The following is a 23,262-nucleotide window of genomic DNA, read 5'->3' on the forward strand; positions in this document are numbered from 1 at the left end:
ACAAGTTAAAAATCGTGGCTTACAGAATGGATTTTGAGAAATTCATTAACAAACTGCATCAAAACTACATAAAAGGTATATTGCACTAAAATTGTTTGCTATATTTTCCACATTTTAACTACCCAGCAGGCAAATAATGAACGGCAAACTCATTACTTTCTATATGCTTGGGTGATGTTTTAGCTTCTGTGCAAGATCTGAGTGAATGCGGGATACACAAAACAAACTTAACATTTTTTCTTTTTCCTTAAAAGAACTGGCAGCTTATATCCACTGGCTCTTTTTGCAGTCAGAGAACGATGAGGACAACCTGGCATGTTGCAGTTCACCACTGGATAAATAGAGATGGTTTAATCCTGAGCTATGTGTATCAGTCAGGGATTAGATGGATGGCAGTGTGAGTGCCGGAAACCAGCTGGACCACTGGGAAACATTTATCTCCTCAGTGCTCTGTAGCTCATTTTATAAATACCTTCCATGCTGGCCTGTGGGCTGAGGTTGTTGCAACCTCACTGCCATTCATACATCCCCTGTGGGTCAGTAGGATCTTGCTCAGTCTGTCCAACTTATACTTTCACTATATTTTTTTTATAAGATGTATGAATCATTTGCAAGGAGAAGTTTCCATGCAGGTCTGTTACACAGCTGAACCATATATAAATATATATGTATACAAATACACACATGAAGAACCACTAATCAGATGCTGAATTTGATTTCTTGCCCAGATGTGCCACTCTAAAGATAAGTCAATTATTGTTAAAAATATAAATTTCGGTGTATTGCTCAACAGTTGTTTCCCACACATTTGTGACTATATGCACGATTCCCACGTTTTTAAATCTTTAATTATAATTGATAATTCTGTTCCAAGATTTTCATGGATCTTATTTCAGCAACATTTTAAGAAAATGCCAACTCATCTGTCAAATTGCTATTCAAGTTATTACACAATATTATATATTGCTGCAGATTGGTCAAGAACTAGCTTTCACTGGAGATAAAAACAAACCACACCAAAGCAAATAAAACCAATGACTGTTGAAATCAGAGCTGTAATGACAAAACCACAAAACCTTTCAAATTTTAAGGGAGAGCACAGTAAGTTTCTGAAGACAATTGTCTGATGGAAATAGGACTGTGGGTTAGATAATCCATAATGTGACTCGCAGACCTGTGATCCTAATTAAAATATGATAGTCATTCAGAAATGCATTTAAGTAAGTTCTCAAAGGTTCTGTTCTCAAATCCAGTTAAATCTGTTAGTCTTAAATCCAGTTAATGGACCTAAATCTGTTATGGGTGTAGGACATACGTTTCCTGTAGAGATCACACACAAAGTGATAACTGATAAGCCTGAAAAGTAACGCAACCTGAATATAATGCTTTGTAATTTTAAAACAACAAAAAAGTTTAACTTGATTGACATGCTGTTTTTACACAGGTGCTTTTAAGATTCCAAGGAAATAAATCCTGCTCATAATCTGTTTTACTGTCAATGTCCATCAAAGTATGTTTAAAACATTTTGCTTTATAAGATATTGGAAATTTGTGGCATGCAGTCACATAGACTTTTGTGAAGGGAGGGAGTGGTCCCAGCTGACATGCCTAGAATTGCTGAGGTTCAGGTAAATAATTTAGTCTAGCAGTCATTATTACTTTTTTTTTCCTAGTTCTGATAGTGATTATATGACTTTGAAACTAAGTTCTTCATGGTATCCTTTTCAAAGGTGCTAAGGCTGGTTTTCACCCTGAGCTACTGACTATTGTATATGAAAAGTGCTTAAAAGTCCAAAACATCAAGACCAAAGATGGCTCAAGGTGAACGTCAAACTACAGACTTACATAAACTTTGTTTCACAATCTTGGCTTTTAACTGTTTTGTCCCTCAGTTGATCTATCTAAGTAGAAGAAAACTCCACATTTATTTAATTAGCAAGGCTATTTTGAACTATAGCTAATTAATGCAGAGTCCATGTAATTATTTTTTCATTTCCTAAACTCTCAAAGAATTGCTAACGTCTTTCATTTTTTAGTATCTCTAAACACTACAAAATAAGCAAATATAAAAAATAGTTCCATATAGATTGAAACCTTATAAAATCCAGTAGAGCTATAAAAAGCACCATCATAGAAGTCATGGATCACCCTTTGGAATGAAGCTAGGCTTCACTGTGACTTTAAAAGGTTTTAAAACCTTTTAACATAAGTCAAGGCTGCAAATATTGTGGCAGGGGTTTTTTGACAGTACATGTTTCCTACCAAAGGCAACTGCCCAGGTCCTTGATCTCCCGGCTTGCCCATACTTGGCAACTGTGCCAGCTTGATAGCTCATGGTGTTGGAACTCTGCTTTATATCCAGGAGAAAACCTTTTTCTCAGACTGACACATTTCTGTGCCCCCACTACTGCAAGGCACATCACACACCCTGTGTGGGTGTTTGGCCACATCTCTTGGTGGCAGGCAGACAGCCCAAAGCTGTTCCCTTGTGGCTACTGAGTTGCAGATACAGGGACTTGAAGTGAAACAAGCATATCTTTAGGTAAAGGATGAAGATGTAATTCCAGCATGTTCTGAAACATATCAAGCACCTCTCAGCATGGCTCTAGATGCAAGTGCCAAAGTGACATGAGTCTTTTCACAGGCAGAAAGGAACAAAAGGAGGACAATGACAGCCACACTCATGGTAGCAATTGTCAGGAAAGCACTGGATTTCAGTAGTCTTGGGTAGGATTTGGGTCCAGTTCAAATGGCACTGTAAGTTGGTCAGAGCAGAGAGTCAGTTATAACTGACTGTGGTTGGTTATGGACCCACATACCTTTTCTTTTTTTTCAATAATTCTTTGGGTTTTTGGCTTAGTTTCCAAGTTTAAATTAGTGAGAATAAATATACTGAGCATGTTTGAAAATTGGAACATGTATTACTCACCTAGCAATTTATTTTTATGCATGATCTTGCATATTGAAGTTCTTAAAAGTGCCAGACCATCTCCAGAAACTGCAGATTTAATATGAAAGCCCATCATTGTGCCCACTGCCTCAGTTCATGGACTTTGCGAAACAAACTTTGGTATATTATCAGTCCATAATTAAAAAAACCCCTACTTGGTTAAGTCTAAACCACTTGTTCTTAAGCAATGAAAGAAGATACCCTTCCTCAGTAAAACGTATTCCTCTGCCAAACTTTATGTTTCATTTTTCCAGTTTGGCAGTAGATATGTACAAACCAGATAACTAACTAGTTTGATCCTTGCCAGGGATCAATATATTGTACACTTACGCATTTCTACAAACACTTACACACTCTCCAACTTACTTAAACAAATAAGCTTGGGAAAGTTAAAAGTACATCCTAACAGAAGCGAAGAGAGGACAGTTTAATATGTTGATTATGGGAGTTATACCATTATAAGTATATGTGTATTTACAGAGACTGTTGCCAAGATTGCCTATTTTCTCTTAGACCACATCTTCAACTCCTCCTGAAGGCAGTTTACCATTAGGGATAGTTTAATCAAGCCTGGGTATGTTAGGAGTGAAGATAGGCATGTGAAAGTATGTGTATTCATATTCACACATATAACTCTTCTAGAATTTCTCCTTAGTGATTATGGAATATTTATGAAACTAAAACAGAACGGTAGAATTTTCTTGTATTATTTATACATACCAGATTCTGCTTTATCCTGGTAATTTTTTATAAGACACGAGTGAAATGAGAAATAACTAGGAAAATAAATCAAGGACTGTAAATCTACAGCTACTTTGTGAGTAACACTATATACACGTCAGTGACCTTCTACTACAGTGCTTATTATTCTCTGTCTTTAAATAAGAGGAATAAAGACTTTGTAAGGTGAGTGCTCTTCTGTACCACACAGTTAGTTAACTGTCTCCTCTTCTGCGAAGGCAGGCTGCGATGAGATTCCTTCCTTGCTCTTTGGAAAACTATTTCAGAGTATACTCCACGCAGGCAGAAGAAGTGCACGGGCTGTTAAGAAATAACTGGCTTTGCTCAGCTTGTTACTCTTCAAGTGATTGGTACCTCTCTCAGCACTGGTATTGAACTCACCTGACTCAGAGAGAGAAGCAGCTGGAACTGCACAAATATGGGGGCAGCAGCTTTTTGCACTTTCTGTCCTTTCTCCCTTGAGCACTCATGCTAGATAAGCAATAATCTAACCTTGAATACACCTTAAGGAACTCTAAGGAAGAAGCATTTTACATCCCCAAAGTCCTCCTTCACACTTTTGTGTGCAGTTGCCTGAGTCATCTAATTTTATTCCATCAGATGTGCTACACTAAGCAGAACCTGTAATTTCCAAATACCTACTACTTTGAATAAACTGAGTTAGGCTCAGGTAGATTTCCCACTGTCTTCTTTCACGGACACTAATTTAGCTGATGAGGATTTCCTAGGCTGTAGTGGAGATGCCACATACAAAGGCTAGAAGCATCTCATTCCTTTTAAGGTGTGCCAAACACTAAGCACTTTTGCTGGAAACAAACAAAGAAACCAAGCAACAACAGAAGGGCTGAGGATTGTTGGCCTCCTTTGCTTGAATGCTCCTCCTGGGTGGGTGTCAGTTTCTCATTTACCTTTTCCTCTACCTCTTTATCTCCCTCTTGAGATTCCCAAGGGATCCTCAGTAGAATCCCTGAAGATTCTCAGATCTTTTCCAACCATGTGGGTTTGCACACAGGATTCCCTGGCACAGAAAGGAACCAGCCACATGGAGCCAGTTTGGCTGGATTTCTCCTACTACCAGTTCCCTTGCACAGACATAATTCTCAGACTACAATGTACAGGTAAGAGCAGTGGTTGTTTGGGAGCAAAAATGTATACTGATATTCTATGAAATTATAAGAAAAAGCTTGATCAGCATATACATTATATTTCTATCACAGTAGCATACATGATTCAACTCTGCTTGCAAATTCTGCTTGTATCAAGTGATGCCAAATATGCAACCAGAAAACCAGAGGCAACTGAAATGTGAACTCTGCCTTCCTGCAGGAACCTCTGCCATTATCATATTTAATTCTGGTCCACCAAATGTTTACAACATCTTTTGACATATGAATAACTTTTCTGTGCCCTTTTGTGCTTGTAGGATCTTGACAGTTTTCAGTTCCAATGAAAAATGCTTTTCTTCATTTATTTTTTTGAAGTCAGTAATGATTTGCTTGCATTCCTCCAAAAAATACTCCTAACAGTAATTTGAGTAATTGTTCCCACCAGTGATGACTCCATGGCTCATGGACTCCACGCAGCATAAAAATTTCTGGTGCTTAGAAAGCTACAGATGCAGCCTCAGAATCATAGAATGGTTTGGGTTGGAAGGGACCTTAAAGATCACCTAGATACAACCCCTCTGCATTGGCAGGTACCCTTCCCACTAGATCAGATTGCTCAGAGCCCCATCTAACCCGGCCTTGAATACTTCCTGGGAGAGGGCATCCACAGCTTCTCTGGGCAAACTGTTAGGTAAGAGCTCAACAATGATGATAATGATAGCTAAAGCACTTCTGTACCAGGAGTAGGAACATTTAGGCACTATTATTTCAGACTATGTCTACTGATGACGAACTGTGCTTAATGATGTCTTAATCCCATGCCTCCTCAAATTTGTTATTGTGAGCATTGTCCTTTTCTCTCAACCAGGGCAGAACAACAAAACTGCTGTGCAAACCTCAGGAAAGTAATCAGAAAATGTATGTAATTCTATTTGACTAGTGGAAGTGGGAAGTTATTGAAAAACTGTGCCACAGCTTGATAACCAGGAGACAGTGAGAGGTGAGGATATGAGTTCAGTAAGACAGAGATGCTGTTCATCTCACTTAGGTGACGTGCCAGGGTGTGAAGGGAAGAGTCACACCACCACTGGCGGTGGCTCATAGTGCTCCTGTGGTTACAGTCACACATTGGCCAGATGGTCTGCGGGAGACTATGAAAGGGTAAAAGCTCTGGGTTTGCATCAGCTCAGTCAAGGGACAGCCCTCATGCCACAGTGGACACACATGAAATAACAGTAGTTCTGGGCAATGCAGCTCACTTGTAGTGACTCCTGGGAATAAGGGAAATGCAGATTGCACTGACAGGACCCACATCAGAGATGTGATTTCACATCTGGAAATGAACTGGTAGAACAATCCAGTAAGACCAAGTGTTCTTACCCTGGGTTATATTTCAATTAAACTGTCAAGACAAAGATTTATACTACAGACTAATCTTAATTGCTAGTTCTTTAGTTTTCCTTTGGAGAATGGTTATTTAAACAACTTTCGCAAATTCAGTGAAGAAAGATGCGCTGCCAAGTAAAGAATAATCAATAAAAGTAACTAAAAGGAAATGCTGAAACTCCAGATGCTTCAGACCTGTTTCAAACCACATATCCTTAAAACTGAAGCAAAGCAATGCTGAAGACAATAACTAAAATGCACTCGCATTAATAAAACGACTGCATTATTGACAACTCAATAAATTATGGTCTTCTGTTGAAAATTACATTTTGAATACAAATGTTGCCAACTGTAGCAAATCAATACAAAGTTCTTCTGAGTTGTTACTGACTGCAAGAAAGCAAAGATTTGCTTTTAGGGATTACCTCTAATTGCTGATAGTAAACTTGCATCTAAACACTACAGAGCTAAATTGGAAACAACAAAGGAAATGTGTTGGGTGCCAAGGTAAAGCTTCTACTGTGATTTCTATGCAAAAAAACATACATGCTGTAGATAATTACAGTAATGACTCATTTTAAGCAAAATATTTTTACTTTTTAACAAATGCAATGAAAAAGAGGTTTTCTGTATTAGCATACCCACAGACAAAATTCTCAGCATCTGGAAACCTTTGTTACCTCTTCTCTCCTACCTGCTTTTCCCCCCAGTATGTGAAGTGTGACATTACAGTGTATAATTGTATCTTTAATTGTGGTCCCTTACAGTAAAATAATAGATATCATTAACAAAAACATTTATTTCTAGTTTTCACACTGCATTTGTTCTCAGTATATACAAACCAACAATCACCACCATATCTGCAAATCCACTTTTTACATTGGAGGCTGTATACTAAGAGCTTTACATTTACAAACAAATCCTTATAAATATTTTCTTCTTATCAGAAACATTTTTCATTTGTCACAATTGTTTTGGTCAGTTTGGTTAAGAACTTTGATCTTGGACACCCTTGACACATTTTCTGCACAAAGTAAAAATGGATTTAGTCTGCTGAAAATGACATGCTTCTTTTATCCTAGTGTATAAACAGACTGCCAGCCCAATTGGAAATATCTTTTTAAAAGAAAATTTGAGATACAAAGGAATCAATCAGAAGAGCAAGCTATTCACAAACAGAAGAAAAATGAGAACTGAAAGACCTTGCTGCAAATAGTGATGACTGTGGAACTGCAGAATTTGCTCATGGATAATGGTTACAAAAAAGGTTCAATACTGTTACATTTCTAATCTTCTTTATTTAAAAAAAAAACACCTATTTATTTAAAAAATAATTTGTGAAACAAAGAAAAGAGAATGTATTTTGCTCACTACCAATAGTGCAGGGTGTTAAACTGTATGCAGGTTTGTCTACAAGACTATGTCCATTTCTTCCAAAGACAGTGAGAGTGAAAAAAATAAGTAGTGAATTACTTTTAAGACATCATCTGGCATTGTCACATGGTAGCCTAACCTGTAATGGAAAAAATAATGATGAGTAGACTGACTAGATGACACATTTCCAGAGATGTAGCAGGAGATGAAATGAGATGTGAACTTGATGTGAACATTGTATCTAAGGGCAGTTGCTGGTTACTTGTGAGATCAAATGCAATATGTATGATTTGGATGTGCAACATTTCCCAAAGTACGGTCAACCACTTAACTAGATTTTCAGAAAGAAAAGCTGGAAACATTGAGCCCTTACATCAGGAGTGACTCTCTTCCCTGCGACCATTCTGCAAATTACAATCAGTTTCACTGGCAATAAAGGGTAAAATACATATTGTAAAATGCTACTGGTTGCTGAAACATGTATTAGAAGTTTCTAAGTGGGTGACTTGATTCCAGCAGGTATTAGAAAAACGAGGACTTCAGGATACAAAATGTATTAGGAAACAGCTCACAATATAAGCTGGAGGGTCTACTTCACCACATCTTACCATCTCACATGAACATACTGCATTATTTTTACAGCTTTAAACATTCACAACTGTTTCCCAAGTAATTGTTTCCTGCAGTTCTCTCCACCCAAAAAATGATGAACTGTGTGGAAAAGGTAGGCCTGAATATCAGCTAACAATCATCTGAAGAAAGCTGCCTGCTTTTTTCTCAAGCCCAATTATCCTCCCTACACATAGTCACTCCTTGTGACCCAAGGCTGGATATTATGTTTTAAAAGACTACAATGCCTCAGAATAACACAAAACCACGTGTTCAACAGACACTCAATTGCCGTTCAAATGGATGTGGAATCTGCAGAGATTTCATCAAATTGTGCAGAGTGAGTGTCAATCTTCCATTTGTGAATGGTGTTGATAAAGCAGCAATCACCCTTGCATCCAGGCCCAACTCTACATCGTGCCTTCCTAACAGCAATGAAAATTAAAGATGTTGTTTTACTTAACAGTGCTGCACAAGAAGTGAGGAATTGATTCCATGACAGAATTAAATGAAAAATCTAAAATATCAATAGACATATATTTTATTAGGTTTTGCAGGTTTTTCATTAAGAGAAATTACAAACTTGTGAGTCAGTGAAAGCAAAACAAGTGAAATATTTCTTCTACTCCTTATTAAATAAATAGAATGTACATGGTTATTAAATATATTCAGTAAACACCCACAGCAGACATATTCCTCAGCCCTACTACTGAGTTTGTACAGGGCTTCTGTACAGGGCATCATAAAACGTATTTTTTATAAAAGATAAAACCAGCAACTCTTCATTTGAGATTCGGATGGATTTGGTTTGTTACAAAGTTCTTTTGTATATGTTTTCCTGAAAGGGAGTTGAATTAAAACATAAAATTTGTTTTCTGGCTATTTTAGTATATAGCTGATGGTAGCACATGTTATTTAGCATGCCTGCTAGATTTTCTGGCTGAGGGCTGCACTCAGAACTGGGCTAAAGGCTTTTCATTAGAGTAAGCAAAATTAAGCTATGAGGAGAAAGCTGCTGGGGATGAGGGCCAGAAGAAGTTAAATTTTTATTTATTGTGCAAGATTTTGGGAAAGACTTAAGCCTATAGTGATGGTACAATGTGGCCGAGACTGACCGCAAGGTACAGGCTGGCTTAAACTTTCCTCTGCTTTGCAAATACATGACATAAATACAGAACACCATGCTGGGGGCTTACCAGGGGCTGTTCCCACAGGCAGTGTGGAGATGGGCATCCCACCTACGCAGAAGGTGTATTGTGAAGTGGAGAGTGTTTGAGAAGATAAGGAGGGAAGACGCTTCTGCATCCACCCACCTTTAAATTTAGATCTGCGTACTGAAGAGAAATCAGGAAGGAAAGCAAAGACAAGAAGATGTGCAGATAGGTCTAAAGGCAGCGAGTGAGAGATTAATTCATGACCTATGGAGAGCAGAGTTGGGGAAGTAAGTGTCAGTTTAGGTGCAGTGCTTCTTCCTACAGGCTTTAGGAGGCTGTAAAGCCTCAAGCAATAAGGAGCAACAGAGCTCCAGCAGACCTGGAACACTTCTTTTGGGAAAAGTGGAAACCAATAGCAGCCAGATCTCCTATTCCCTAAGTCTTAATGCAGGTTCTAACACAGTAAAACTAATTGCTAATACTTCAGCAACAGCTAGGAAATTAAAAGTGAAAATAATAACTATGTAAGGATACTTCAGCAACAGCTAGGAAATTAAAAGTGCTGTACTTGACACACCTAAGATTTTCCTGGCAAAAAATGCATTAGAGAAATATTGTGTAAGCAGTGATTTTCTGCACTTCAGGGACTTTAATTCTTTAATTTAGAACACAAAATAAAACCAGAAGTGGATACACACAATTTCAATTTTAAACTCTTTTCAATTTCAAACTCAGTTGCAAAACTCAAGCTTTTTATGGTATGTTTTCAAGCTGGGAAACATGCCTATGCTGAAAGGTAGTACAAGGTTTACACTGCATTTAGGTCCCAATAAGGTCATCAAGCTTTGACTTAGATCTCTTCCTAAAGCTGTATTAGTCTTCTCACCAGAACTTTATTTCAGCCTAACTGAATACTTCTTAAAAATCATTACCAAGTATGTGTTAATAAAAATGCAGTGAATCTAAAAGAATACCAAAAAAGTACCAAAATAGTATCAGTTCTTACAATAACAGATTTTACTTTTATGAAGTGCCTTCATCTCAGACTCTATTTAAACAGCATATATGTGTCTGCAAAGCACACTGAGTTTCTAGAAGTATTTAGAAAACAGCACAGTGTCTGTATTAGGGCTCTTACATACATGAGGTGATACAATATAATTGCAGTTTCTTATTTACTATATTTTCCAAATATAGTAGCATCATGTATAATTATAATCTTGTAAAAGAAAAAAAAAAAAACAAAAAACCCATGAAATTTTGCTCAACTTTCAAGTATTTTATCTTAATGGTTATGGAAAGTGTCAGGAAATTTTATTTTAAAAACAACAAACAGAACTCTGATAGCTAAGCGTGAGAGCAATCTTCCAGTTTTGTTATGACTATAAACTTATGTAGCAACCTAACTGAATTATAATTTCTAAGTAATTTAAATTACTAAAAAGCTGTCTCCACAAGTTTCATTGCATTTGAATGGTCTGAGTTTTTCTGTAGGATTTTCTTTATCTACATAAAACTTGGGCAAAATTTTACAATGAAGATTTTAGAAACACTGGATCACACAGCTAAATTGCTGTATAATAAATTTAAAAAAAAGAAAAAAAAAAGAAAAAAAGGAAAAGCTGTGATTGATAGTGCTCTGATATTAAATACTTTGACTCTAAACTAGGTTGTGGTGAGAGACCAGCCCTGCCTTCTGTGATTCTACCGTAGCTCCCTACAGTGATGGGTCACCCCATGACTGGTTTCTGCAGTAATTCCAGGCACAGTCGTGTCTTCAACATATATACTGACCTAATACTTTTAGCCAAATCAAAAAAGCTTCCCAAATCCTCCTAGAGCTTCTCTAAGGCAGGAGGTGGTCAAACCTGTCATTTCTGCTTTTGTTTGAAGTGCAGAGAAGACACACTTACACATTTCTAAGTTCTGATTTCAGATGTGGAAAGACAAGTCTCCTGAGCAATGATTAAACTGATTCAATTTAACATCCTGAGAAACACATATTTCACCTCTTACGGCCCACATCCTCCCTTGCTCTTCTCCTCCTTAGGACATTTCCGTGCCTCTAGAGAAGCAACAGAGCATTTTAAAAAAGCAACCAATTTTCTAACCAACTTTTAAAAATCTTTACGTGCTGGTTCCATTTCCCAGTGATTACAAATATTAACTGCCACTACATTTAGGTCCTGTTCAAAAGGACAGGAAGCTTCCAGGAAGTCCAAATTTTACTCTAAGAGCTGTTCTTTCATTAGTGTTCATTTGGTTATTAGCAGGAAGTGCTAAATAATCCAAAAGTTCCTTTATGATCACTAAAAGTAAAATCTTACTTTGCAAATACAAATAGATCCTATAATACATCAGCTTCTCTAATAGATCATGTAACTTTAACTGGCACAATCAAAATAACCAGCTACCTCTTAGCCATGGCACAAAGATGTTTTTCATTAAAAGAGACCAGCCAGTTTCTTTATTATGAAAAAATTATGTCTTCATTATACCCCCAAAAAGTATGCAATGAACACCGTGCTTCCAATGTTAAGGGCATATATCAATCAGCAGTTCACTCATTCTTGTGCTTGATGATCAAAACATAACAAAATGTTTTAAATTATTTCATGTTCTCTTTATTACTACCAGTTGAACTGAATTGGGCTCTGGTTAGTTTGCTTCAAAGTGGTCACTGCAGTATGATAGGCAGTATTTCTGATCATTGAAATTGAATTAACATGAACTGAAACTTTGATTCAAAAAACAAATTAGAAAAACAAAATAAAATTTAAAAAATAATTCACTTCTAAACTGAGATTAAGTCAACTTCAAGGAAAGACCAGAAGTAGCTATTTTAACATTCACATTAATTCCTTTGAATTAGATTTTAAATTTCAGAGTATCGTGGAGAAAAGCTTTGGAATGTTAAAGGAATTTTTAGGAACAGAAAAATTTGTGGATAATTTTCTCATTTATTCAGTGTAAACTTAAAGCAACCTCGCTAGAAAGTCAGAAGTGACACCAAGCTTATGCTAATACGAACTAGGGTAAGATGTAGTCCCATTGACCTTTCCTCAATTTTTCATGTAAAAAGCAGCAAAGACTAGATGAAATTAAAGAAATTATCCGGTGGATTATACTTCCACAAGACTCTGCAAACATGTAATTTTAAAAAAAAAGGAGCTACCATTGATTTTCTCCTCTGCCTAGAGACTATTAAGAAGATGAGTACTAGGAGCTGAAGAATAATCATTCTTCTAAGATGATTGAACTCTCAAGATGAGCATGAATAATCTAAGGACAAGTACACATAAAGATGTACATACAAGTACACATAAAGATGTAGATATATCCACATCTGTGGGACTTTAGAAGGTGGAGCTAAAAGACTGTAATCCTGCTTTGCATGGCCTGCTTGGATGTTCAAGTTGGGTGATGAAATGCCTGCTTATAACTCCCTTAACAATACTGCAAATTACACCAGCTCTGATTTATTTTCCATAGTTCAAAACATTGATCCCTCAAATTATTTTTTATCAATTGCAAGCCTTATATACATCATTGAGTAAAAGCTACAATTTGCAGTTGCTGTGACACACCAATAATTATTTTTGTTTCATTATCAGAATTATTAACCAGTAATTCATTAAGGTACAACTGCTGCCTACAGTTCCTCCCCCCACCCATATCCTAAACAGTCTCCTGCCTGACATTATGTTAAAGTTTGCTTTCAAAACTCAGAATCATATTCCGAACTCTTGTGCATTTGCAGTTCTCATTTAACTGATTTGCATGGAACACACCCATACAAACTCTACTGACTTCTGTGAACACTTCTCTTTCTTCCTCCTTCGCTCACACACAATTATATCAAATGTCATGGGAAGACAAAATTTTAAAGCTGCTATGTGGAGGTGAATATTTTTTATCATATATTTATGTAAATAGTTTCTGAAACTTATAATTTGAAATAACACAGCATTTCTTTTCTAATTGTAATGGGTTATCTTAAAGACTACTCTTCTGACTATAGGTAACAACCAGGAATATGGGCCTTGGATTTTTATAACTTCCTTTCATTTCTAAAAATATTCACTCCCAGCTCTAGTGATAAAGGAGGACTGATTGGTATTAACATTTTCCTTTTTGTCTGCAAAATAGAACTGGGCAGTGCATGCTGGATATTTTCATTAACACTCATGGCCTTCTATCACAGTGTAGCTTTCATAAACTGTGACAGCTATTTCTACAGGTTGGCAAAGCAAACAAAATAGAGTATAGAAACTGTAATTGAGGTTTGTAAAGAAAATTGGTGGAGTGTTGTTCAAGTAAAGAAAGGTCCTGTTGTTATTTGCTCCGGCTTTTTCCAAGAAGAATTATTTTCCACTTTTATTTATGAATTCTCCTTGTCAACACAATAGAAAATTTGGTATTTTTTTTCATTATTTCCATAAGGGTCAGGTACAAAATTGAGAATGACAGCCCAGACTTTTATGTAATTGTCTTTTATTAAATGCAGACGCTATACATAGAGTCTGCCACATGGAGAATACTAATCTCATTATTCATACCCTAGGCAACAATGATTCTGGTCAAAAAGAGACATTACAACATATTTTAAACTGTACTGATAAATATTAACGGCTGTTAAATTACTAAAAATGCTTCCAGGCATGACACACACAACTCTTGCCTTCTGGTAGTGGCAGTGAAGTGTTCAGTACAAATACTGCTTCTGGAAAGAGATTTTCACTTTCTAGTGCAAAAATGTGTTTTGCGCTTTAAAAAAATGAATCCAAATACTTTGTAGCATTTAGGTGTGCTGCAGAGATTCCCGTCTCCTTACCTTTATTTATCAGATTCCCATTATAGTGTCTAGGAATCACCACTTACAGGTTAGTTTGTCACCAACAGACATGGAAATATTTCTTTGGAATGCCCCAGGAGGAGAACAGCCAAGGGTCTACAGGCACCACTCCTCCCTTGCTGCTGCCTCACTTATTTTCTTGCCCTCCTCTTCCACAGGGCCACCTTGGAAAGGGATTGGGAAGTTTATGAACACCCTGGCAATACTGGAGTTCTGAATGTGCATGATAGCAGATGAATCACAGAATGATAGAATCATATAATGGTTTGAGTTGGAAAGGACCTTAAAGATCACTTAGATCCAACCCTCCTGCATTGGCAGGGATACCTCCCAGTAGACCAGGTTGCTCAAAGCCCCATCCCACCTGTCTTTGAACACTTCTAGGGATGGGGCTTCCACAGCTTCCCTGGGCAACCTGTTCTGGTGTCTTACCACTCTCGCACTAGATTTTCCTCCTAATCTCTAACCTAAATCTCCCGTTTTCCAATTTTTATCCATTACCCCTTGTCCTTTCACTACAAACCCTTGAAAAAAGTCCCTCCCCAGATTTCCTCAATCTGTCATATTGCAGGGCCTCTCTGGTGCTTCTATAACAAAATTATTACCTGCTATCTCTGATGGATCAGTCTCAAGTATGTTGCCAGTTTTTCATGGTCACCACACTCAGAATAAATGCCAATTTTGGAAAGAGGTTCTGCTGCTTTTGAAACAGGAGCCAGATTTTGTTCTTAAAACAATTAAATCTACACAGGGCCAGTTTTATTTCAATGGCTAGATGATGTGTGTTCACACAGAACTGTTGCAAAAAAAAAAAAGAGCGTGTTGGGTTTTTAATTGATCATTTGTTTTTGTTTTGGTTTGTTTATGTTTGTTGTTTTTTTTCCCCCCTGAATTGCCCTTCTAAACAGGACAAAGTAGGATGATATATGAAGGAAGAGAGAGTTTTTTTAATCTGCTTTGCTGGAGCGCTACATAGGAAAATGAAATGACCCTGAAGTTTGGAATTGATTGTGTTACTGTGTAACCCTGGAAGACTGCACTGTGGGTTGCAGAGCAACCTCACTCTGAGGTGACTGCTCTCTTCTTTCATCTCTTGAAACATTGCCTTGCCAGGAAATTTTTGTTTTCTTTCAAAACAAGTTGAAACATTAATGCAGAACAAGAAGCAATGTGGAGAGGGCACACTGCATGACAAGACTAGAGGAGAAAAGAGAGAGTGAGAGCAGAAGAGGTGAGAAAGGCTTTAACATTTCAAAGGAAATACACTCATTACCCTTCCTTGAGCTGCTCTTTACAATGAGGTTGTCAAGGATCAAGGCTATGTATCAACTTGTACAAGTCACCTTAACTTTGACACTTCCTATTTTTGCAGAGTTTTTGATATTGTAACACTACACTAGGAATGGACCTTTTAATGTGGAATTCAGCACGTAATTCTGATTTCTAGCTCTTTAAAGATCTGAAGCCTGAATTGCTTTAAGGAATCCTTTCATTAAGGATTCTTTCCTGATTTGTTGATACAAATGTATAAATGTGTTTACATTTCTATGTTATACACATATGCTGCTAGATGCATGCTACATGCTACTAGCCTGAGCATATTGACCTAATCATTTCGTCTTTTTGCTTTATACAAGATAGTCATACATTGTGACTTCAATTATAATAACAAACTTCATTGACAACAAAGAAACAAAGAAATAAAAAATGGGAGTCATGGACTCCAGGGATCAAAAAGCCTACAAGAAATGAATGCTCAGAATACCAATATCTGATAAACAGTAACAGCATTAAAATCTTTCTCAGTCTGACAAATGGCTGAAAGTTGTGTATTGATTGCACTGAAGTGATTCCACAAAACCTTGCTGAGACAAGCAGTGCTAATCAAAAAGAGAATTAAAATCTTCAACAGGAATGTAATCTTTTCAGAAAATGAACAGTAGGATGAATTTTCCTTGTACAAGCTTTTAATTATTTCTAAATTACCAGCAGTCTTTTGACAATGAAGGAGGTGGATTATAGTGATTGCTCTAAATGCAGAGGAAAACATCTTTGCCAAATGAAGGAAACACGCATTATTGCAAGCCTGTATTGACCATCTAAGTTAAAGAACATGTCGTTAAAATGACTGAGCAAATTAACCAGTTGGATAAAACATGTGACAGCTCCCTGGATCTGCTGACTACTTTACATGATATAATAGCACTTCAACAATATCACTCTCCCTAGATCATTTTAGTAGTTTTCCCAAAGCACATTAATTCTTGCTGCTTTTCCAGTTTAACTCATTTACCTCATTCATATTTACTCAGGTTTTCTCTTTTTTTTCTTACCCTTGATCATTACCTACATTTTAATGTAAGTCAGTCCTACGAATTCATGGCAGTTATTTCAGGAAAACAGAAATGTGAACCTCTGCTGAGGCAAATCTCATATGCAAACTGCCAGACCTGCTGCTGTGCTCCTGTTTGATGAGGAAGTCCTGTGCCAACGTTTCCAGCACTGGATTCCTAAACCTAGGCACCCAAATGTATAAGCATAAATCTGAGCTGCTGGTTCAGAAACTGAATCACTTCATAATTGCTGGACTTCCCACAGCCCAGAGAAAGCACATGAATCTGAAGCCTTTTTTCAGACCAACCAAGACACTGCTGCCCCCCTCTGCCAACTCTGGGTCCTCCTACTATGGATTCACCTTCTGCCTGCAGGGAAACAGTGAGCTGATGGTGCTGGTATTTCACGTAGCAGCAGAATACACTATGATGGAAATGTACCTCCCTGTGAATTCTCAGGAAACCTCGTGGGAATACCTGGGGCTCCTTTTGTAGTATTTCTGTCACACAGCCCCAGTACACCTGCTTCCAGCCTCATGACAGTCATTTAGCACTCTAGGATCCCAAACCAGCATTATTTCTTTTCAGGTTATAATTACCCTGCAGCTGGCTTTGTTTCTATCTGCTCACATAAAAGGCAATTTTTACAAAAGGATTAATTATTTACAGCAATACTGTGTGCTGAACAACTTATGTCTTCCTTCTACTTACCTGACATGGTGTGCAAAGCAAAAAGAGAAGTTGTGGCAGAACTCTACAGCTTGGAAGATGTTATATATTTGGTAAAAGCAAACAATAAAAATTGTTAAGGCTAAATGTAGCATTACCTCAAAAATAATCTCCATACCTGTGGCCCTAGATTTATCACAAATTCCCTTTTCAATCAAATGCTGCCTGTTTTGATTTAACAAACTATTGGCTAAACTTTTATTCCTAGTCTGTAGTTATAGGCTAGGAACTTCATAAAGCAAAATAATTATATGGTCTAGTTTGGAACAGACAATTTACTCCATCAGTCCACACATGATATGACAGAAGGCCTGACAGCAGAGAAAGACAAAGAGGAGTAAATAGAAGCAGGTTTCCAAAAACTCTCTCAGTATTCTTCTTGTATGTAATCATGGATACGACCGTTCAGCACCCTACAGGATGTTGCTGGCTTTCCTGCCAGAATTCCCAGGGCTCAAGGACCTGCTAGTTAAGGATTTATAATATGAATTGCTGCTTAAAAATTACCTTTATTAGGGTATTAAGAATAACAGGATAGCAAGCTAAGAAACTGTGTGAAGGGTGGTGTAGTGCTGAAGACACTTGTAGTTCTTCTCATTGCAGCCACATGGATTCAGTAATTAAAACTGTTGTGTGCTGCACTGGACAGTGGTCTCCTGCCAGGTTTTTCTCTTAGTAAAACCTCAATAAACGTGGGCAGGGACATCACAGCAGAAGTTGCCCCAAGTGCTATATTTTTATCACTGAAACTACCACATGGGTAATGACATAAGGGATCATACTTCAAAACATCCTACCACAACCTGGAAATTACAAGAAAGTTCTAAAATATTTTCCAAACAGACTGACAGACTTCAGACTCTACCTTAAAAATCTATGCAAAAACTGTTCATTAATTCTTCTGATGTGACTACTAGACATAGAAGCTGCCCATAAGAGGCAATTTTGATAACCTGATTTGCTTTTTAGAATCTGTTATTTTCTTATTTTTTCTGTGAAATTTTGATTTTTTTCCTTAAATTACAAATTATACTTCTATGTTTCACTCTAATTTTTTTTTCTGTTGTTAACTTATATAAATTATAAATACAAATATGACATGAATTTTGGCTAAATATTTCAACAAAATTCCCATAGTTTTCTGCAGTATTTCTTTCTGGCTCAGGGAATGATTTAGATTGACTAACTCTCCTATCTTCAAGTTATTGTTCCAGAAACAGTCAGAAAAACAGTGTTGGTTTGCTCAGCAGGGTCAACACTGACACCTAGTTGAATTCTGCCACCATCCATGAATAGCTATGAGGCGCCTCTGATATCTTATTGAAAAGACACATACCTGTGCTCATCTAAAGTACTTCATACTTCAAAACAATAAACAGATTCATTCAATAGAAAACATTTATATGTTAACATGAGTGTAACATACTACAACATCCATATTTTCTTCTCAGAAACCAATTTAGTTATGTATTTTTTTTTAATAGCAGAGGCTTGCACTTAAAAATAAAGGTTGTATTCTTACAGGTATCCCAGTAAATAAAGCAGAGAAGCTAAGAAAAAAAGATAACTGCTTTAAAATGGGCCTTCATAACTTATGAATAATTTGCTAAGGGGATTTGCTATCACTGTATTTTGGCTTTCAGCTATTCTCACTATGTTGTGTAAGTCTTATCATCAGTTCTTATCTCATAGCACAAACTGTAAACTTCAGATTTACAAGGAAATTAAATGTGGGAAACTAAACAGGAAATGGTAAAGCAGACATCCATCTGCAGAAGGAAACTGCCTCTCAGAATGTATTTGTTTAGAAATAAGTTCGGTTATCACAGAACATTATATAATATAATTAGCATTGCAAGCTAGTTTACAAAGGTGACAAAAAACAGATGAACTCCTTTCTATTCAGACTTTTCCTTTGAGTCTTCACTGTTTCTATGAACCAAAGTTAATCTGATTTTGCTTACCCATCACCCATTCTGTCTTAGTGGGAGCTTTGTATCAGTTAAGTCTCAACAAGTGGCCACACACTATTAAATAAAGATACAGCTGCTGCCCAGAAGGGTGGACAATCATGGTTTACTGTGACAGCAGAATCAAACTCAAGTAGTGGAAAGCTGATTGAGCAAACAGAAAAGAAGGAAAAGTGTCAGTGCAATAAGATGACTCAAAGATATCTGTAAGGATATGTCCTAGTTGTCCTAGAGAAAATGAAACTGAAAGGCTGGGGGCTGGAAGAGGGTACAGATAATGTGCATTTGAAAGCTTGTCACATTGAAAGAATAGGGTCCTTAAGGCAAAGAGAAGGAAGTCAAGCTGATACACTTTAATTTTGGACATTCTTGTGTATTCGTTTATCATTTCCTGATTTTGCAATGAGATTTGCCTTATATCTGCTTAATTTATACCACATCCAACAAGTTTTTACATTGAACTTGAGACAATGTCCCATGACATTTAATCTCACAGTGTAGCTGTGTGTCCCAATAACAGTTGCTCCTGGGCAAGCCTCTCTCGGCCTCTGCCTCCACGAATAGGCTAGTCTCCAGAGTGGTGACCTGGGAGATTTACTCTCTGAACTCCACAACACACTAAAGAAAAATGGATGCTTTCAACAACACACTTATCTCTAGGCCACTAATCTCCCTAATACAATCACCAAAAAATACAAACTTGGATTATTATAGTCAGTCTTTCTTAAGAATGGACATCCTAAGACACTGGGTATGACAGCAAGGGGCTCTTTTTATTCAGCAGTACTCATTTCAGTCTCCCTCATGCTTGTTTTGGATTTTTGTGTTCATAGGTACTGAAATTTTATTAAAAAGTTCATTCAAAAATTAAAACCAGTTTTGCCAAATGTTAACCAGAAAATACTGCTGGCCTCATACTTTTGTGTTTTGCCACATAGTGTCTTTATCAAGGTAGACAATACATCTTTGTTAAATACTGCAAGCATTACAAACATCAGAATAAAAAATAAGAAGTAACTTTCAAAATATCAAATGTAAACTTTGCCTGAAGTCATACAAAGTATACTATTAATTATTAAACTATTGCAGTATTTGTAGCCTCAGTAAATTCCTTGTTAAAGCCCATTAACATTTTCCTTTTTATTTCTTCTGGCACTCTGTAATTTATTAGCACATTAGAAGTTCCTGGACAAGTGCCATTACCTGTATCTTAACAGTTAGGGCTTTTTTACATTTATGCTGGGAACTTTGTTTTCACTTATTTAAGTTAATGACAACATTGTCAGTTTATATTCTCATTTGCAACCTCTCATCAATTTTGCGTATGAGCGTGTGTCTGGAAAGTTTGTGCTTCCAAGGTTCAATGGCACACTCAAAACTTAATAACCTCTCTCTTCAATTAACCCATTGCAACCTGCATAAACAACCTTGAGTCAAACTTCAACCCACCTAGGCAAGAATTACAGTCTCATTAATAACCAAATGAGGCCATGCCCTGTTGTGGCAGCCTTCAGAGATGGCTGCACAGTGCCAATTTTCTGAATCCTGAAAAGAACAAGCCTTCACAGTCAGAGCTCAAACAAATCCATAGCAGAGCAGCATAGACATGCTTCTGAAATCCTGTCAAACACTGATTGGCATCCTGTGGTGCTTAAAAAAATGGTTAAGTCTCAATGCGACTTCCAAAGCTGGTAGAGAAGCAAATTCTTTTTTTATCTATCAGATTTATGGGGAAAACCTGGGGACTGCTTAATTTTTTTTCCTTTTTCGCCTCCCCTCTTCCAGAGTTACTGTGCAATATGACAAATCCATCAAGACTTTGTCTTACCAGTAACTAGCTGCAACTGTAGGGAGCTAATCTGTTCTGGAAAACCAAGGTATACTGCTGTTGTGGTGGATATAGTGTATAAACAGAGGCCTGACATGTGACTCTGGAGAACAGGCTGTGTGCTGAGGCCCCAGGAACTTGTCCTGCATGAGGACCTGTCTTACAGAGGTGAGAAAACTGGCTGTCAGACCACTGATCTCAGACAGACAGGCCTTATTTGTACAGCACCTGCTCATCTGAGTGCAACTCAGTCTGTGGCTGAATGCGTAAGTGTTCAAAGACAGTAGGACCTGCAGGCTGCTCCCTGCTGTTGCACAGGCTTCTATGTCCAAGGGATTATTTTAGCAAGCAGCACCATGGTGCAGGTAGGGCTGTTACCCACCATCAGGGACTAGTAACAGTGCTTGACAGAAAACTGGAGAATATAGCAGGGAATATGGCATCTGAATGGTGACAACACAGGGCTTTCAACGGTTCTGTCATTAATGTGATCTACCTAAAGCCTTATGTGCATGCCATTTACTTTAAAAAAAACTACTCTCAAGAAACATCCAGATCAGAGACTTGGCAAGTTACATGAAATAATCTATCTTGCTTCTAGCTGAATAATAAAACTATATATACTCTGTAAAACAAGAATGATGAATATTTCCATCCAGAGGTTAGAGCTGTTAGATATACTACAGCAGCTCTTCAAAATTCAGTTGCATTAGCAGGCTGCCAGGCTCCTCCTAGATTAAAATCAGTAATATGACAATTACATACATAAATGAGACAGCACCTGAAATTTCAGTAGGAAACAGCTAAAACAGATGCACAATATCGTAACACTCACTCTGTGGGAGTCCTTCAGGATTCCATAGTAAGAGAATTTTAAAGGTTAGATGCTGGGACCTTCAGTTCCCAGCCTAAAAAGAAATGCTTTCAAGTTTATAGTGTCAGCTAAGATGGTAACACAATTTTAAAGAACTGCAGCAGAAAAAAAGCACACTTGAAGCTAAGTAATCAAGCAGTGAAGTCAGGAATTACATTAACTTTGAGCAAACAGAAAAGAAGGAAAAGTGTCAGTGCGATAAAATGACTCGAAGATATCTGTAAGGGTATGTCCTAGTTGTCCTAGAGAAAATGAAACTGAAAGGCTGGAGGCTGGAAGAGGGTACAGATAATGTGCATTTGAAAGCTTTTCAATTGAAAGAATAGGGTCATTTAAGGCAAAGAGAAGGAAGTCAAGCTGACAAATTCCTTATACTTATCTTGCAACAGATAAGCAAGGGCTGGATGCAGCCACAAAGGTGATAGGGATGGTGGAATTCGCTCCCCTGTGATGTGTCTGCTCCATATCCCATTGTCCTGAATACAACCACAGGGATGTTCAGTGTGAGGATCACAAGACTCTTCTAAAACAAAATAATATCAACAGCAATGACAACAGCAAGAAAAAAATAATCTACTTTAAGGTGAGATTATATAAAGGCACTATGGTCCAGCAGTTACTAACAGCCCTGACAAGACAATGACCATTCCCTGAAAAATTCTCAGTTTTCTGAATTTGCTTTCATCCTACATTAATACAAAAGCTTTCAAACTCTTACTGTAGCAAGATTTGAAGTGTGAGAAACTACAGTGTGCATGACTGCAAGCCACTACAGGCCACTACAGGACAATGGAAACTGGGAACTTACCTCCACTATCCACCTGGTTCACCTGCTTGGGATATGCTTTGTATGCTTTGTCTCCCCTTGTGCTAGTTTTGGCTGGGATAGAGTTAATTTTCTTCATAGTAGCTATTATGGAATAATGGAATCATAGAATCATCAGGGTTGGAAAAGACCTTCATGATCGTCAAGTCCAAGCATCAGCCCTACAACCCCTAACCACTAAACCATCTCCTGAAGCACCATGTCTGCCTTTTTTTTCAATGGTGTTTCCACCACCTCCTTGGCAGCCTGTTCCAATGCCTCACCACTCTTTCAGTACAGAAATTTTTCCTAATACCAAATCCAAACTTCTCCTATCGCAATCTGACCCCACTTGACCAGTCACTAGGGAGAAGAGGCCAACACCCACCTCACCACAAGCTCCTCTCAGGTAGTTGTAGAGAGCAATGAGGTCTCCCCTCAGCCTCCTCTTCTCCAGGCTGAACAGCTTTGTGCTTGAAATAGCATTGATAACACAGAGATGTCTTCATTACTGCTGAGCAGTGCTTCACAGAGACACGGCATTTTCC

General features: G+C 37.5%; 1 protein-coding gene across 2 annotated transcripts in view; it reads right to left on the bottom strand.

The window, feature by feature from the left end:
- The window catches only part of CHRM3 (cholinergic receptor, muscarinic 3), a 191,172-nt gene that overhangs the window by 21,029 nt on the left and 146,881 nt on the right, over positions 1 to 23,262 (bottom strand). Inside the window, exon 3 of one of the 2 annotated variants that reach the window (XM_009997576.1) lies at positions 17,225 to 17,229. The exons of the other annotated variant lie outside the window; for it this stretch is intronic. Coding sequence (XP_009995878.1) covers positions 17,225 to 17,229 — 5 coding nt within the window. The remainder of the gene's footprint in view (positions 1 to 17,224; positions 17,230 to 23,262) is intronic. 2 annotated transcript variants of the gene reach the window in all.

This window comes from Chaetura pelagica, unplaced genomic scaffold, assembly GCF_000747805.2.
Source record: "Chaetura pelagica isolate M959 unplaced genomic scaffold, ChaPel_1.0 scaffold235, whole genome shotgun sequence".
Classification (NCBI taxonomy): Eukaryota; Metazoa; Chordata; class Aves; order Apodiformes; family Apodidae; genus Chaetura; species Chaetura pelagica.